Source organism: Oreochromis niloticus, linkage group LG7 (genome assembly GCF_001858045.2).
Source record: "Oreochromis niloticus isolate F11D_XX linkage group LG7, O_niloticus_UMD_NMBU, whole genome shotgun sequence".
In the NCBI taxonomy this organism is placed as follows: domain Eukaryota; kingdom Metazoa; phylum Chordata; class Actinopteri; order Cichliformes; family Cichlidae; genus Oreochromis; species Oreochromis niloticus.
The window spans coordinates 24,838,336-24,857,566 of record NC_031972.2 but is presented as its reverse complement, the minus strand read 5'-3'; the positions used below and the strand labels follow the sequence as shown (position 1 = coordinate 24,857,566).

Below are 19,231 nucleotides of genomic sequence, written 5' to 3'. Positions count from 1 at the left end.
TTAAGTTAGAAATTCAGACACACAAAGATACTCGAAAGTCTTCTGTAGTGCCTTCCAGACAAGTGCAATTACATGTGTCTGCACTGCTATTGTAACGCCCACAGGTTAAGTAAAGAGTAAGTGGAAAAAATATTTCTAAAATTCCAGCAGAGACGTCCGAAACACTGGACAAATCTGTACAAAGTGCATTTGAACTGTAACACTGAGAGTCCAGTGTGTCCCAGGGACTGTACATGAGCGGCAGACAACTGAACAAAACAACCGTCAAGAGACAGATCACAGCTACAGCGTGTAACCGTGGTGGTCTGTGCGGCACGTTGCCATAGCAACCAGCGAGCCCCGCACTGAGCTTGGGTGAGTAATTAATGATTGGTGTAACAGAGGCTATGAAAGCACGTTTAGTGAGCTGTGTGACTGAATAAAACTCCATCGAACGTTGCCTGCCAGCGCTGCAATCCATCTCTGCCGTGAACAAAAGGACAATCAATTCTCCTGAACAAAAGCCGATGCATGCGGACGGAGTACAGTGGAGATTTGTGCCTCGAGAGTGACGCAGACTCTCACACACCTCTAAAATGATTAGCATGTAGGTAAGCATGTCTTACCTGAGTGCACTGAGCAGAAATGAATACATTTAAAGCCTGAAACACCGAGCACTTTGCTGCACTTGAGACCTTTTTAGCCTGTGTGAAGCTTCAGACGTTTGGTTAGATTATTCTACACATCATTTGCATCACTTGCAATCATAATATAGTACTTTTTGGGATTACACTTGAAGAAATACGCAATTTGATTTTTAGAAAGGTTGTAAAAAAAGAAAAAGAAAAAGACAATAGTCCTTTAAGATCTTTATCTGAAGGTAAAGAAGGTGAAGAACAGACTTAATGCACAGACACAAGGCATATTTACATGATCACAGCTGAGGCACATCACATCAACAATCTATGGACCGTCTCCAAGGCTTTCAATCTCACTACTCGTTTTCAGATTTTATTAAAGTCTAATTCACTTCCTCTAGAACTTCAAATGGCTCGGTGCACAACAAATTTGTTTATGTGTCACCAGTCACACCAAATTTGATTATCTGGTCAGAAAAAGACAAAAACATGAACACAATTACAATTGCTGTGATTACATCATTTAGTTTTGGCTGACCAGATGATGTCTCTAGTGTCAGGTGTATCATGATGTGGCTACTAGTAGTTTTTGTTCTCTTTAACTTTACAAAAAAATTGTTAAGTTCTGTGCAAAACTGTCAAGATACCCTTAATTTCTTTATATTTTGCCTCCAAAGAACCAGGTTTTTCTATTTTGAAAGTTCTTTAGGCTTTCCAACAGCTGCTTTTTCACTCATTTTCACTTCAATCCTTGCAACTGACCATTTTCAGAGGAAGTTTTATTTTTTGTTGGGGTGACCTCTAATCAAGCATAAAAAGACACCACCAACTCAACTATCCACACATAGCATGAAACTGTATCTTTAGGCATTTTTAGGCACTAGCAGCCTGTCACCAAAACACATTATTTCTACAAAATCTACCACAAATGGCAAAGATAACACATGATGGCAGGCATGAAATGGTATTTTAGCACTAACAAGTTGATTCCCAAAGACCTAAAAAGTCAGCATTTGCATGGTGTGCAGAGTGACATTTAAAATCTGAGGAAACTGAACAAGCAGAGGACAGAAGAAGTGGCAGGCCTGACAGAGTCCTGTCACAGGACCTGAGAGATGCATATAGCCCTTCAGTTCACCCATCTAATATTTGCCAAAGCCTCATCAGCATCAGTGCAAAAGTGACTTTCAAGAAACCATTCTTAATAAAGGAAACAGAGAGAAAAGGCTGAGCCATCTCAAATTACACAAGAAATGGAGTAAAAATCGATGGTGACAGGAGTGATGAATCCAAATTTTGCATTTTTGTTTCAAATCATCATCATTTTGTCATGACTGAGGTAAAACAATGAGTGTTTACAGCCATCTGTAAAACACAGCGGAGGCTCTGTTGTGGTTTGGGATTGCTTTTCAGCCAGCGGGGTTGGGAATTTTGTAAAAATCGATGGAATTATGAACGCAAAAAAGGTATCATCAAATCTTGATGGTACTGTCTGATTGGCAACAGCTTCATTTTTCAGCATGAAAACGATCCTAAAAACAATGACAATGTCTATGTATACATAAAGCATACATTTATGTCCATATGTGTTTGGACCTTTCAGTAAACTGGTGCACCTATTTTCCAGTCTCCAAGCAAAATATAAAGAAATATGGGGCAGGTCAAGGATTTTGCACAATCCCAATGTTTTTCATGGCAAACAAGTGAGACTCCATTTAAATTAAAGAGAATACAGGCTCTACAAGCCTCGGCATGAGGCCTGACTCTGAGCAAGGTCAGGTGATTTGTGACTGCTTTTACTTTTTAAATATAAATATATATGAGGCTTCATGTATTTTGTTGACCTAGATGTTCTTCCACTTTTCCACAATCATTACTTAATTCAATTATTAACCTAAAAAATCTCAAACTGAGCCCATTCTTCCTTTTAAATCTTTTTTTTTTAATTCATGGGGTGTGAGAGCTTATTACGTCAGGAATGCAGTCACAAGTTTTCTAAACATTGTTTACACTTACAACATGTTCAAGAGTGACAGATCTCGCTTTGTGTGTCCAAAACTATTTACAGCTCCGAGGCAACATGCTACGTGCCACAAGACTGGAATTTGCACACTATTAACTAGTTTTTAAATCAAGTTCTTGCAGATGCATTTTCAGGCAACAAAACTGTCTCAAAATGTGTTTCACATTCACGCACAGAAAGAAACAGCAAAGAGGAAGGTGAGGAGTAAAGTAGCTTTCATAGTCCTGCAATCCCGAGTCCTGCCCTGGGCCACACAATCTGCGACACAGCGGAAGCCATTCAGAGCGTGACAGTTTGACTGCGTCTGCCAGCCACTTCCACACACAACAGCACTGAGGCTTACCAAATGCAGCTACAGTATCATAGCAGAAAATGCCTTTGGGTGATGAAAAGAACTGCTTAGGTGTCTGGATTTTTCACTTCAGGATTTGTCCCTGTGTGACAGTATGTGTGTAATCCACAGTGGAAAACAACATTAAGAAAACAGCTTCATGACAGACTATGGTCATTATATGAGGAAGCTGAATTTGCCCTCAGTTAGTTAGGCCTTCTGACACATATGAGAAAGACAAAATTTAAAAAAAAATCAGTGTAGTCTATGTCGACATAATAATGCAAGAACAGACAGAACGAAAAAACTTTAAGTTTGTTTTAAGTTTAATGAAAGAATCTACTCCCGTGATGGTACCTCGGTGCTTTGAGCCCAGTACCAACACCAGTATCCTGACATGTTCACAATGAAACCACCAATATGCTACAATATTTCAGTTTAGCAAGTTAGCAGGCAACACCTGCTCATTAGGTCTAAACACAAAGCGAACTGAGGCTAGCTGGTGATGATAAAACCAACATATCAGACAAACAGATTTTGATTTGATGGTGGGACAGAAGTTATTATACTTTTTTCACATATACAGTGCGTGCATTTGTAAAATGATTCAATTTTTGTTCTGTTTTTTCTTCATTATTCTTTCTAGGCTTCAGTTAATGTCTTTGAAGTCGCTGCTTTTCAGCAATTGCTAATTGATTAAAGTCAAAATAAGTCTTGAGGTAGAAATCATGCTACTCACTAAAGATTAATAACAATTAGGACTTTTTATCAATGGGGCTGATATACTGGTCGATAATAGCTATTTGCTGATATGTAATTATCAGCATTTATAATGACCAACAAATAAAAATTCAAAAATTTTAAAAATTGCCAGGAGAAACACCCTTCAATCATGTTATGAGCGTTGTTGTTGCAGTTCTTTGTCCACCACAGGGCACTATACAACTTCCCTATTTTACCACACAGGTTTGGAACACTACAAATACAGCCAGCTGATGGCTGGGGGGTGGAGCTTAAAGAATTAATTTCGTGTGACAATAAAATTATATTTCTAAATTGCACTGTCATACTGTCTTAGTGAGGACTCGTAAATAACTACACATAACAAAAGTTAGGGAAATCTGTTTCAAACCTACGGCCAATTTAGGATTGTCAATTACTCCAAACCATCCATGTCTTTGGATTGTGGGAGGAATCCCAGGAGCATGCAAGGTCGACACAGAATGGCCCCAGCTGCCCGGTGGATTTGAACCCAGGACCTTCTTGCTGTGAGGCACCAGTGTCTCACAGCAAGAAGTGTTTACTTAAAAAAAATACTCTTGAATTTCTTTTTTTCTTAAAATTCATGCTGAGCTTCTCCTAAAAGGCTGAACAAAATTTTACATCAATCCATCCAAAAAATAAAAATCAGTCTGGATCATGATGGTGGCATTATCAGAGTCACAACAGTACCATGGCTGAAAGCAAAAATGTGTCATCAGGTTTTTTTGTTTCTTCTTGAGGAACAATGCTCAAAGACAGTTTATCAGTTTGCCTGGCTGTCTTCATGGTGCAAAGCCTTAACTTTGTTGCTGTGTGTGAGGGAGCAGCAGAAACATGAGCGTGATTCTGCCCTATTTTCAGTCTTCAAACACTATTCTCTGACAGTCATGCTCATAGCCTGTCACTGATGCTTTGGCGCTTCCTCTCTTCTCTCCGATTCTCGCCTTCTTTCTTCTGATGTTTTACGATTCCTAAGCCTGTCTCCCCTCAAAGATTTCAGAGTCATGGCAAGACAGCTCTATCACAGTTGCAGCAGCCTAAATCTTCTTGCCTAGTCAACTCCTACCTCCTCTCAACCCTCCCTACCCCCCGGTCCTTGTCTGTATCACCTCCTCTCCTCTCAACTAATCCCCCTCCCTCCTTCTCTTTCTAATGCAGACTGTCATCCAACATTTTCTCCCTTTCCCCCCCTTTTCAAGGCTCAGCATGGTCACCTTTTGACTTTTATTAACTATAGTCTGGAGAAGGGAAGTGTATGAAGTAGTAAATGTATAAGCATAAGAGCATCAATATAAAGATGTCTATTTACAGTTTGAGTGTTAGTAACAAAGATAGTTACTGTAGCTACACCAGACTGTCAAGGTGAGGAAAGAAAGAAAAAAACAAAATGAAAACGAGTGACGTAATTGCTGAGCCAGACAAAGAAGCTCTCTAAATATATGGGCAAACTAGCACCAGTCTATGGAAATACTAGCTACACCTTCCAATTTAAGTTCAAATGAAATCTAATATAGTCAAAAATGAAGTTCTTAATTGACATAATCCTCTGGGGGGCCCCAGAGGTCAAATTTGCCCTTCATTCAACCTTGCTCTACAACCAGTGAAGAAGTCATTATCTACTGGTGCCTCTTTGTGTCTTGTAGGATGCCATTCTGCCAGATTTAACATGCAGCTTTCCTTTCAAACACATCTCACAGCTAACAATCACTCTGCTCAATAATTAACATCAGAACCATGTCATCGCTTCTTTGTTTTGTTTTTAATGTTAGAGGTGACTGTGAAGCAGTTTTGTTAGATCGTGTGTGCTCAGTGTGAACAAAAAGAATGGATACAACAATTTGATGGACTGGATTTTCATGTTTGCTTATTTGACATGAAGACAAAACCAATTAAATCCTTATTTCTTAGTGAAGCCACAAGGGGCGCCTCCCAAGATAAGTTAATGAGAATGAGAGGGAGGGAGAGAGGAAGAGGGAGAGAGAGAGAGAGAGAGTATGTGTGTGTGTTTCTGAGAAAGAGAGAGAGGCTCCTATTTATAGCAGCTTCTTCTAGACATGAAGCACACAGTGCTGTGATGGTCTCAGCTGCCTGAGGCAGAAAGGCGGCATTGTGAAAGACGCTTGCACCTCCCTCAGTGTGTGTGTGTGTGTGTGTGTGTGTGTGTGTCTCCAAGCACAAGTGAGTCAGAGGGGGAGAGGGAAAGAGAGAGACAGAGCAATGGAGGGAGACACGAGTGGGAAAGGAGCAGTATTTCTAAGAGAATTAACAAATGATTCATTGTGGGCTAATTGACCCATTGTGAAAATGATTGAACAGACCCAGTGTAGATTTGGCCCTGACATCCTGGGAAGGACAAAAACGGCTGTTTAGGCGGAAATGTGGGGGGAAAAAAGACGATTCAGAATCAGTTTGTTTGGAATTTAATATGATAATAAGAGCTTTACTCCAAAAATCTAATTACTTTTACTATTCGTTGATGAAATTCAGCTTTTCATGGAAGCTTTCCGATGGAAGAAATAACATTACTCTGAGTAATGGAGCCCTAGTGAACCCTGTGGGTTTGTTTGGGGTCAGAAATGCAGCTGTAGCTGTTCTTATCAGTGCTGTCAAGTTTTTTTGGGTGGCCCATATTGTCAAGTTTTATTAGGGGTAATGTCAAGCAGTTACACAGAGGGACATTTCTGCTGTCAAGGGTACACACACTCTAACAAACACCCTACAACCCCCCACCCTTTGACTCATTTCTCTCTTTGGCTATGAGCTCTAAAGGTGCACTAAAGGTAACTACGCTCTAGCCTTACTAGTTTCTGGAAGAGGTCCCCGACTCTCTGATGGTGGCTCCACTGCTGGACACGAGGCAAAAGTCCATCGTAGAACTCTTTGTGGATCTCGTAGAGCTCAGGCACTTTGAAGAAGATGGTTTCTATCTGGGCCACGGTAAGCACTGGCTGGGATGTTGTAGCAGCAGCCTTCAGAGGCTTCATGGGCTGAGGAGGACCAAGAGAGCAGATATAAAAGATGTTTTTCAGACCGTTTATTGTGCTAGAAGCATTCTAAATTATCTTATAGAAAAAATAAAAAATATGCCTAGATTAAGTGACTTCATACATTATACTAATTCAGATGTTAAGTAAACAGTGAAAGACTTTTACAGGTTACACTTTGGTATCACATATTCTACACCAAGGTGTTTTTTTTAAGTTTGGCACATTTTTCTTTGTCATACTCGTCAGTATTAAAACAGCAACAAGGAGGCTTTACGGGTTTTACTGCTACCTTACCTGCCTTACCTGATCTGGGATAACCAGTAACATGTACGGTATTGTTAGGATACAATCACCGACCACTGTACTAGGCACACCTTTTCAAATCCTTTTATGCCTGAAACAAACATTTAGGCATGCAGACACACTCAGGACGACCTGCTGAAGTTCAAACAGAGCACCAGAATAGAGAAAAAAGATGTTTTTGTGACGCTGAACGGTTGTTGGTCCCAGACGAGCTGGTGTGAGAGTTTCAGATGCTGCTGATCTGTTGATCTGATCTTAGATTTTCTCACACAACCGTCTCTAGTGTTTACGGACAATGGCCCAAAAGAAGAGAAAACGTCCCATGAGCTGCAGTTCTCTGTGTGAAAATGTCTCGTTGATGTCAGAGGTCAGAGGAAAACGACTGCTTTGAGCTGATAGGAGAAGCAACAGTAACTCAAATGACTACTTGTTACAATCAAGGTAACAGAATAGCCGCTCTGAAACTTTGAAGCAGATGGGCTACAGAAGCAGAAGACCTCACCGGGCGTCACTTTTGTGAGCCAAGAACAGGAAGCTGAGGGTAAAATTTACACAGGCTCACCAAAATTGGACTACAGATGCCTGCTGTGATGAATCTCGATGCCACAAATGCCAGCAAATTCCTGTAAGGAAATTGACGATACTATCGGAACGGATATGAGGGAATGTACAAAGAAGTGGAAAAACTAGAGGGACAAATATTTCTGCCCCTGAAAAAGACCTTACCACAACAAAGAGCAGAGACCCAGGAGAGAAAAAAATCAAAGAACTTTGTTTGTATTTGCTGGCACTGCATATAAAACAGCGGGATACAACCACACGCTTAATTAACACATATCCACCACGCATAAGGATAAATGCCGGCAAAGACATAAACCACTGGAGTAGGTTACGTCGCAGACTTCACAAAGATTCCCTGCAGAAGTCTAAACCAGAGCTTAGTACCTACTCAGCAGTATTCAAATGCCTCAGTGTGTTTATCTTCTTACTGGTATTTCTAGCAGCATTACTGCACCATGTCACAAAGCTCAAATCATCACTTGTTTCTTGAATATGACAGCTCACTGTACTCAAAAGGCCTCGACAGTCACCAGATCTCAATCCAATAGAGCACCTTTGCGATGTGGTGGACAGAAGATTGATGAGCAGCTGACAAATGCTGTCATGTCAATATGGACCAAAAGAATGTATCCTTGTTAAGTCCTTACCACAAAGAATTAAGTCAGTTTGGAAGGCAATAAAGGGTCCAATCTACTACTAATACTAACTTGGTGTACCTAATAAAGTTGCCAGTGAGAGTATAGTTTAAGCATCTATAAGTTAGGGGGACGTTAGCTGCCCCTTCAAAGGACCAGCGAAGGGACAAATAGTATTTCTAAACAACCTATTAAACCTTTGAAAAGCTACTGTATATCTAAAGCTTTCACTCTCATACTCAAAAACCAATCATTTCCATTGTAAACACTCATATTTCCTGAGCAGTTGGTAGATTGATTATAATACTGGACATTATGGGGACATTAAAAGTGATGTGTGTTCTCACCAGAAGCAGTGCCTCCAGATGACTGAGATATGTTTCCTCGGTGGCCAAGATCCCAGACAGGACCCACTTCCTCATCTCCAAACCTTTTTCTAGGTCACACTCGGTCTGTAATAAACACACAGAGAATAAAGTTTCAAGAACACCCAGCAATGCAATGTGATGTACAACAGTTTGCTTAGCCTAACTTATTTTTTTGCTTATTTAAAATATTTTAGGAACTATTTTCACACTGCAAGCCCTTTGCTTCTTTTGTGACTATGTAATAACATCAAAATATAACAGCCTATTATTTATATGTATATATTTGGTAAAGGACCTTTCATGCTGCTTCTGTACGCCTGAGTCTAGGAAATTAAACAGTATTAAATGCACCTTCCGGAAATCATCCCTGGTTGCCTCTCCATTCCCTTCAGCTGAGTCAAAGCTCACTGAAGGGCATAGATATTAAAAAATAAAAGATAAACTCCCCAGGTTGCCTTGATTAACCACCAAATCTGAAATAACTCAAACGGGCAGGGTCACCAAGGACAGGAAAAAAAACGGCTGCGGTATAAATATGTGTATGTATGAGTGTGTTTGTGTGTTATGGGAGAGGCAAAAGCATGTGAGAAGATGCAGAAAAATAATTGACAAAGCCAGATGTAGACAGATGCATGCATACATTAGGTTTTTTGTTTTTAAACTACACATCTTTACACTGAGACACACAAACCTCTTTCCTGGTACTTGTGACTGCATGAGCTTGGGATTAAACCAGTGAAACAGCCCTGAATCATCATTAAATGCATTTGGATACAGCATGAATGATGACCATAATTAGTGGAAATAAGTGGATGAATATCAGCTGAACAGGTGAAATTGCATTAAGTAATAACATCTTCCTTTTATTGCTCTTCTTTAATCATTTTTTCTTGCTGTTTTTACCTGTAACTACCTTAACAGTAGGCTAATAAAAAAAACAACAAAGTCTGGCATAAACCCTGAAGCACAATATTAAATATGATATTCATAAAAGCTGTTTTTGGTTTATATTGATTTGTTACTAAATACAGTTATTTTGAAAATTATATAAATGCTTGTAAGGAGTGCTTATGTGTGCCTGTGCACGATGCATGATGCTCGTGTGAACTGCTTTTACATGCATACATGACTACTTGGATGTGTGTGGGCGTACATGCATTTATTTAAATGAAGGGGTAAATGGGTCTGAAACCTGTTTCCATGGCCACTGCATAAGCAGATGCTTACACAGATCTCAGGGGACTGTTACAAGCCAGAAGATTATGAAATGCTCCAGGATTTTTTATGGACTCCATTACACAGGAGTCCATTACGCCCATGGTTTCTGCCGGGCTCAATATGCTTTGTTATGTCGTCAGTTTGATTCAGTAGCCTGCTACAAACACATTCTCAACTCTTCACGTTTATTTTACATCAGCAAATTGACTGAATGGACAAAAAAAAATGATTAAACAGAACTATTAACAACCGGTCCTTTGGGCAGGTATGAAGATATATGTATAGTCTTTGCTCTTCCTTGTGTAATATATTTAATATTTTGTAGATCTATTTACTGAGAGCAAAAAGAAAATTGTGCTGGGTAGACCAGGGAGTGTAATGCAATGTAATTGGATGGTAAAAAAAGACATGGCTGTCCAGGTTTTGAATACACTATTTTACTCTCTGCTGGAATTTCTGCATAATAATAATAATAATAATAATAGTAATAATAATAATAATGATAATGTACAAGTTATTATTGGAATGAGGCAAAAACTAGATCCTAAGATGCAACTCAAGGATTTCTATAATTCAATATTCTGCTATTATCCCGATTTCTCATTTGCTCCATAAAATATTGGATCTTCATCCAACTGGTTTTTTTTGTACACAGTCTCTACTGCACAGTATACTACACCGTTTCTCACCGTATCATTTCTGTGGTAGTCATGTAATATGCATCACACGGAGCCTTCTAGGTATCTGGACTGAATCTAATAACATTAGGTTCCCAAAAAAGCCGATAATGAAGTATATTATGTGTAGATACTAACACAGTCAAAAGAGGTAAATGTTTGTCTTTACAAACAAACGTGCATCGTAAGATCAGATGTGCATTTATGATTTATACTTATCATTTTTCAGTTAAAATTTCCAGGTTATTATAAAAACTTTCAACATAACAACTCTAAATTTCCAGGTTCGAGTTATATTCTCAGAATTTAGAGTTAGTAGGTCAAAATTCTGAGACACCTAACTGGAAATTTTGAGATAATAACCCAAATGGCAAAAATAACCCCTTTTTTTTTTTTTCATGGCAAAATCTAGGGTGGCGACTGAGACACCAGAATATTTGTGCACTTGTGAAAAGTCCTGCTATGCGACAAGTACTGGCATTTGTTAAGTAGCATCACTCTCAAATACATCTGTTGGTAAATAGACTGAAACATTTGAAACATCATCATTACATTTCTAAAAAAAAAAAAAAAAAAAAATCACAGGAAGAGAACTTTAACACCCAGCAGCTCAGCCTTTCACTGAACTACCGGCGGGAAGAATGAAGAGACAGTGTTTATTTATCATCTCACACCCCAGACTCCTGAAGGAACACATCTGCAAATGAATCATCTTTTATTCATTGTGCCAACTAATGAGCTAATCTCTAGGTTCAGACTAAAGAAGTGTCTGTGTGCATGTTTGGTTATGAAATAAGTAAAAAAAATAAAACATATTCTCCCTGCTCCGGGTACATTTAGGTGCAGTGTGCATAAGAGGCAATAAAAATAATATTTGACACTTAAATCTACACTTAAACCTCTTCAGCCCCAGCACCGCTTAGCTGGAGTTCAGCCTGGCATGTTTTTAAGAATTCTGATGTACACTGGGTTTGTTTACAGTTGTATAACAGTCATAAGAGATACACAGAAATCAGCAACATGTTTCTTTTTATTTGCGGACTCACAGATGTGGCAACAGTGACTGCAATAACAACAACCCCACATTTTATTAACCCTTTTCAATTTTCATTTTCTATTCTGTGTAGCATCCTGTTCTGCTCCTCGCTTTTTGAAAAGCCTAACACGATTGGTAGGTCTTCAGTCAGATAAGACACACACTGATGGTGCACATGCTGCTCATTTAGAGTATTTCTGCTGATTTTACAGAAAATAAAGCTTACTGCACACCTCAAGTGTGGGCCATAAGAGAGAGCAGTTAGTTGTTTTAATATACAGAGGTTCATGAACTAGGATGATCCACGGGGGGTCAAAGCACAAGCAATTACCTGCAACATCTTCACTTTAAATCTGGCAGCAGGCCCCAGCATGATACTCTGGAGGTGCTACACATTGCTCACCAGACCCACGCGTATGTGCTGACGCTGTGTAGCGCCACTTGAATAGAAATATGTGGTTAACGGAGCTACTCTTGTTCATGTTTGCGCTGGTGTCAGTCACTGAGCCTTGCCCCTGTTGTGAAGAAGACCCAAGTCATTATTGTGCACGACCGACGGCTTCCCTGGATAACTGTAGCCTGAGGGCTTTGAAAACAAACACAGGACTATGACTCCAGCTGGAAGTCTATGTGGCTCAGTCGCACTACAGTAAAAATATGGAAACTTCCTTACAACTAGGAAAAAATTTTTTTTCCCTGTCAGCATCTAACTGTAAGACTAATTGGCCATCCAGAGGTTGAGTGTCTATCACCCACAACCTCTGGGTGACTCATTTTCAATGAAAAGATGACTGCATAGAGCTGGTGGGAAGCACCCTGTCTACAAATAGTCAGACTTAGACTGGCATTTATTCCCCAACTTGTTGCAATCAATTTGAGTCAGTCTGATCCAGTGAGCACGACTCATTTTCAGCGATCAGGTGACTCGCCAGCCAAATATTTTATAGAAAAGCAAGGTTGGAAAGTTCCTGTGTCATTTTGCAGTCAAATCTATGAGGTCGTGGCTGGAATCTGAATGTAAGTAGTTAATGTGCGTTTCTTTGTATGCAGCCAGGAACTGATTTATGATTTGTGCAGATTTATCACAGTTAATTGACAGTTAGTTGCCAGTTTGACCCCATTCAATCACAGACTGGCCATTTTATCACCATCATGAAGCAGTAAAGCTACTTTAAAGATGGCAGCTGACTGCAAAAGGTCGCAGTCTTGGTCTCGAGCAACAGGACTGCAAGTACATTCTACGTGGTCACAATAATTTTGGTCATGCTGCAATCTCCAAACTGTTTTATCTAGTGTGACTGCAGCATAAGTCTCTTGAAATTTCTCCTTTTAAATACAGACATAATAATCCGTCATTACCACAAAGTTAATGGGGAATTGAACAGAGTGAACTCTGTAGGTTCACTCTGTAGATGTCATACAGTACACTATGATCATGCAGAAACACAGGTAGCACACGTGGTCAGTGTTTTCGGTAAAACAGTTTAAGGATATTATTGAACTTTCAGCAAACTTCTGATCAGTGACCCTCTTTTCCCTTTCAAGTGCTGGGCAGAGCCAGATTGTGAGAGAACAAGAGCTCAGAGCACTCTTAAATTAAATCAACAGAATTACTGAAAGTGATGAGTCATGACAGTGACATCACTAAACCATCAGTTCCCCCTGAGCCAATCAGAGCTTGCCTGGACTCTGACTCATCAATTAGAAAAGCAGAGTGGGGTGACGTTCGAAGACAGATTGTTCAAGGGCAAATCAAGGATGATGGTAACTCCATTTTGAGGACATTGATTGTAAGCCTGTGGGGAATTTGTTGATGGATATTTGCCACAGTGCGTAACGTATTTATCCAACCATCAGACGATGCATCTACAGGCTCTAAGCATATAGTGTTGAATTTCTTTCTTCCAAACAAACAGAAGGATTGTGTGTGTCCAAATGCAAGCTAAGTATGTGTGCGCAAATTAAAACCACCGGGCGCTAAACCTCACAGGTCAAAGGTCGGTGCAGTCAAGGGGCACATCGTTTATTGACATTTTCAAGCCATCAATCAGTCTGACAGTCGCTTGCACACCAGTACAGACAGTGAGCAAAGATTGAAGGGGGCAGAGTAACTGATACAGCTTCATGACCACTGATGCAATTACTTCCTCCAAGGGCAGAGGGGGTAGAGGCAGCATTAGCTTATTATATTCTCCCAAGATACCCCCTCTATTGTAACTGAACCTATGGATACAACATGTTTATCTGGTATATACTAGCCCTTTGGTACACAAAATCCTTTGCTTCCATTGAAAACTGCATCATAGAACATATATAAATAACACATAGAATAAATACAGATGACAAGAAAAAAAGGTTGTGAGTCTGTGTCCCTGTGTGTGTGCGCACGCATGTATCCTCTCCCTTATAACCTTTGAAGAGCAGACGTCACAGATCACTGGTTTTCTCTGCAGACGAGGAAGGAGGTCACGTAAGAGGATGAAGGCAGCGATGTGGTGATTGAGGTGATAGGTAATTCTGCCTAATACCCTAGACGAAAACCCCCCCGACTCTTAAGGCGGATGGGTTTCTTTACTGGATGACTGCTTCAGGAGCTATGAGGCAGGAGATATGTCCCTTATCAATCTCCTTTAAACAGCAGATATGGTTTCTCAATTGAAGACTTTTAGACAGAATGGGATTGTTCTAAGAATAGATTAGCCCAATTCCTGCTCTGCAATGGGATAAAATTATGCAAGAATGGGCACAGTTTACCAGCGAGATTTGTTTTTACTCTATGTCTGCAGCTAAGTTGCTGAATCACTTGAGGAGATGTGAGAAAGCTTAGCTCATTTGGATTAGATGTGAGCATCAAAGTCTGCTTTGTCAACAACAGGAAACGCCGAGATGTCATACTGACCGATTTGGAGGACTCCAGCGATCCAGAGGACAGAGTGTCCCGGCTGCTACGGCTCTTGGAGCTGAGGTGAGGAGATGACGACGGCGAGTCATCGATGTACGGCAGGATGTCGTGGTGCCTTCGCTGCTCCTCTGCTCGGTCTGCGTCGTAACCATATGTGGGAGGGGTCCCGGTGAAGTGACCATCTGTGATGGGAGAAATTCAAACTTTAATTTAGTGTTGTTGAATTTTCTTGAGATTTTTGTGATTTGAGATATTTTTAATTTCTGTGCTGCAGTTCCTTGTAATGTACTTTAAGCCGACTGATTACTGGATTACTAATAAACCGCAGATTAAATGATGTCTGACTGCTGTACTTAAGCATGCCACTGACAGTTGTGACTGCTGAAACAACAGTTAAATAAAATGTACAGTTAACAGCCTCTTCCCTTTAAACCCAATTCAAGCCATCTTTTAAAGACATCTTTTTTGCTCTTATAATCACTAAATTCATACTTCCTATGAATAAGTGTTCTGCTTGGTACTCAAGTATCACGGCAAAGGTCGCTAGACATGCCTGGCAGGGTCATGCATTACACTTGCTGATTGGCTTCATGCTCACAGAAGGTTGCCAAATTTTCCATAGTTCATTCCCAATACTAATTAATGCAATTCTGGAAAGTGGGGCAGACAAAATGAATTCCCCCATCTTCACATACATTCGCACAAAAACATAAAGCTTGGAGAGAAAACACTTGAAAAGGCCAACTATAAATTGGGTCAAGGTGCAAATAATTTGAACACCGAGCGCAGCATCTCGAGGGAAATTTTAATAACTTCCCCTTGACCTGCTTCTACAGTGGGTGCTATCACTCTGCAGGAATAAATGCCTCTGCCACAAAGTGCTTTTCCCTGTGATCATGAGTGTTGGCCTTTGCAAAGAGGAGTGGGAGAGGCAGAATTAACAAGAAACAAAGGTCAGAATGTTGGATGCAAACAAACTGACCCATTTTATAAAGTCTCTAAGTGAGAAAATACATGCGCAGTTCAGGCTGTAGATTCCATTTATCAGAGTTCTTCCAGGACGAAGAGGTACAGTCAGCGGTTCGGGGGAATGTGGTGTGCAACAGCTGAAGGGAAGACATCATGCATCTCCTGAGTGTCACAGAAGAGCTTTTTTACTCATCTCCTCCCACTCCTACTGTACATTCAACAGAGCCGCACTTCTCACAGAGCTAGCTGTGCCTCCTCACACAGTGCTGACTCACACTAAAAACATGCTGCTCCACTGTGCAGTGTCACAAACACGCACACATATCCCTCAGTCATATCAGTTAAATCGCTTTAAAACGCGTTCAAGCTAACATCTGATCGAGTATTTACTGTCTGATATCTCCAATGCACCTACTCTCTCTTTTCATTGCATTCTGTGAATCTCACACCAGCACACAGGGCAGTGAACAATGGCAGCGTGTCCATAGCCCGTATGACCTTCAGCCCACCCACCGTTTGCTCCAAGTACTCGCTGCTGCTTGTGGGTTAGCACTGCCCACTGGGCCTGCTTTGTCCAGTGGCACCGAGCCAGGCAAAGACCAGCATAAAGGTTTTGTGTTTGTGTCTGGTGAAAATAGTTTCTTCGCCCCCAAATGCCAAATCCTTCAGAAAACCAAACCTAGTAGAGTAATAAGCATTTTTCATTCATATACAGCTTTTAAATACACTGTGGCTGTTATTTTTGCAGCACTTGCATGTATCTTGTTGGAAATACTGTATTTCTTAACTTCCACCGACTCCAGCTAAAAATGCTGCGCTGTTCACAATTACGACAACTTGTTAGAGTCCTTTATCTTTTCGGACAGCTTTGCACAGTAAAAACCTTCATAAAAGCATGTTTTTAGAACTGATTCATTGTTTGTCTAAAAATACAGGGTGTGGATATGAAAACACCGAGTGGGAAATGAGTGAGTACCATCCTGCCGTGCCTTCTTCTGTGCTTTTTCTAACCCCACCTCTGTTAGGAGGCCTAACATCACAAGCTGACATTAACACAAAATCATTCCTCCAGCTGGTTCTTACAGAACACTTGCAGAACTGTGAGAGTTTTCTGTTTTTGATACCTCGCTTTGGGTTAATGCTTTTACTAGAAGAATGCGGAGTGTGTCTATTCATGCGAATGCCTTTAGCACCCACACACAGCCCCGAGGGCAGCTGAGCATCCAAACAAAACTTTCAGGCTTCCAACCACTTCCTGGTTAGAAAAGGAGCACAGACACAGACCACGGTCATAAACAATAAAATGTACAATTTAGATCAAATAAAGCTATATGGAAGCGTATGACTCACTGTAACTCTGACTCTGACTAGACAGAAGGCCAGCATACATCTTTAATGATTAAAAAAAAAAATCAAGAATTGGTGCACAGGTTTAAATTTGTTTTGAGTTGTTTTTTTTAATCCACAAAAATGTCAAAAGTATACAGTCTCAAATTACAAATTGAGAAAAACGTGTGATAGAGTAGTTGCTGATGAACAGATACAACCTTAAAAAATGAAAAGGGAAATCAGAGAATGCCGCTTCATGGTTTTTTTTTGTAGCCTGTTCCATTTACAGGCACCGATGTATTTAAATCGAGATTTTCCAAGTTCGGTGTGAGCATGAATTTTAAAATGTCGTGCAACCACTGTAAGTACAGCACTGTGTTTAAAGTCAGTCAAAGACAGGAGGTATAGAGGCGATATTTGCTGCAGAGCCTCTTAGATAAATAATTAAATTTGCTAGGAGGGCATGATCGCTCTTTTTAAAATAAGATACAATAATGAGTAAGAAACTACTCAAGTTATTTAACATCTATACATTTAAAACTATATATATAGATGAAACATGCCATAAATCTCAATTCTTTTAATTTTTCTATGTATATATTATGTTCATTTGTATCCTTGTTAATGCGATGTTACTTTCTCAGTGTGTATTTGATTCATGTCTCACGTTCAGCATACGTCACCCACACGTAATTTAAAATTTGTATCCGCAGTTGAATTTTGTTCGACTCACCGCTAAATACAACATGAAGAGTTTTAAAAAAGTGCTGACAAAAACTAAATAGCTCTGTTTTTTTAAACTAATGTTTTTACAAATATACCAAGACAATCCAGAACATGTGCAATTGTCTTTTTAAAAAGGTGTAAGATTAATAATATAGTGAAAAAAACTACTAACACATTTGATTTATTAGACAATTACTAGCCTACTCTCAGGCTCGCCTACTCTAACGTTCCTGGACCTTTGAACAATCTTAACACTTTATCATATTTAATGGCAATCTGCACATGTGTGTTTATGTGGATGAGCTGCAGTTTCCACTGGGGGAGGGACTGTGTTTTTACAAGTCTGTTAATGGGACACTATAGCCTGTGGTATTCAAACACTACTTCTCTTTGCCCACGTCTGACCTGATCTTAGCCAAGACGCTGCTTCTAACATTGCCTTGAGTCACTTTCCGTTTGGCTGCATCTCTCACACTTTGTTTTTTTTTTGTCTTGTGTTTTTGTGAACTGATAGCTAGTGGGGTTTTTTTTGTTGTTTTTGTGCAGTCCCCACAGCTACCCTCTTCATCCTAATGCTGCTCACAGATTAGCACCCTCGTCTTCTTGCTCTGAGCTCCTACACTTTCCCCTCCTCTCTTGTAATCATCCCCAACGGGACAGAAGTAATACTGAAAATACGACAGAGAGCACCGATGCTTAAAGAGCACAAACACGCACACACACACACACACACACACAACCTGCCTTCTATATATTTATTGCCAAAAAACAGTCCATTGATTTCTACCTGGAGCTTTAGGCACAACAGAACAACCAAACTTCAGCTGTGAACCACAGAAATGGAACGCACACACATGCTGACATGAACACACATTCCTGCAAAATGTTTACATGGAAACAGTGTTTGGGAGGGGAACAGGTCTTTTTCCTGCTGCAGGTGGAAAACTACAATCGTACTGGGAATAGCTGGTGCTAGGCTGCCATGGGAACACAGCGGCCTTTCCAAAACAACATCACAGGCAGGGGTATGAGGGTGTCATGTGATATATCTGTTGATGCGACGTGCTGTATAACAGAATACTGTATATGGGAGCTGTTCACAGCTATTAAATCGATAAAGCTCCTGTGTGGTGTATATGATGGATTCTTTTTTGTTTTGTTTTTGGATCATGCATCCAGCTTTAATTCTGTGAAAATCCTAAATGGCATAAGGAAGCAAAAGTCGTTATTATTTCTCACTAATTTTAAAAGATTCAGTAATCCTTTGATTAAAAAATGCACCTGCAGTTGAACTTACTCAATACTTATTTAGACTAAACCTAGCTTTTCCTACTGCAGGAAGTAGTAGGTGTTGTTAAGACAAAACCTGCCTTTCACTGATATTTTTAGGCTGGAAAATGAAAAATACCTCCGAACAGCCTTGAAAACCTCTGGTCACTCATATTTGTTAAATTTGGAACAAACTGCATTTTTAAAAAAAACAATTAATCAGAAGCAAGAAAAAGAATAGCAGTCTTTTCTTTCTCTGCAAAATTCACTATATACAGTAGGTGATCCTCAGCAGTCCGGTATATTCTGGACTCCTGAATATTTAACAAAATAAATGTGCTGATTAAATGTCTTCAGAGAGGACCCACAGGTTCATGATAGCCATTACTTCCTGCTTACAGCCTTTATGCTAAGCTGATTTAATATACAGCTTTGTAGCAGAAGTTTTTGTAGTTTGCTGGTCTGATGTGTGTTAACATAATGGAAGACAGACAGAATGATTTTAAAGACGCAATTGT

General features: G+C 40.0%; 1 protein-coding gene across 1 annotated transcript in view; it reads right to left on the bottom strand.

Moving 5' to 3' along the window:
* bcr (BCR activator of RhoGEF and GTPase) overlaps positions 1 to 19,231 on the bottom strand; it is a 92,380-nt gene that overhangs the window by 25,600 nt on the left and 47,549 nt on the right. Inside the window, exons 2-4 of the mRNA XM_019361150.2 lie at positions 14,418 to 14,602; positions 8,567 to 8,671; positions 6,535 to 6,720 (exon numbers count right to left, since the gene is read on the bottom strand). Coding sequence (XP_019216695.1) covers positions 6,535 to 6,720; positions 8,567 to 8,671; positions 14,418 to 14,602 — 476 coding nt within the window. The remainder of the gene's footprint in view (positions 1 to 6,534; positions 6,721 to 8,566; positions 8,672 to 14,417; positions 14,603 to 19,231) is intronic.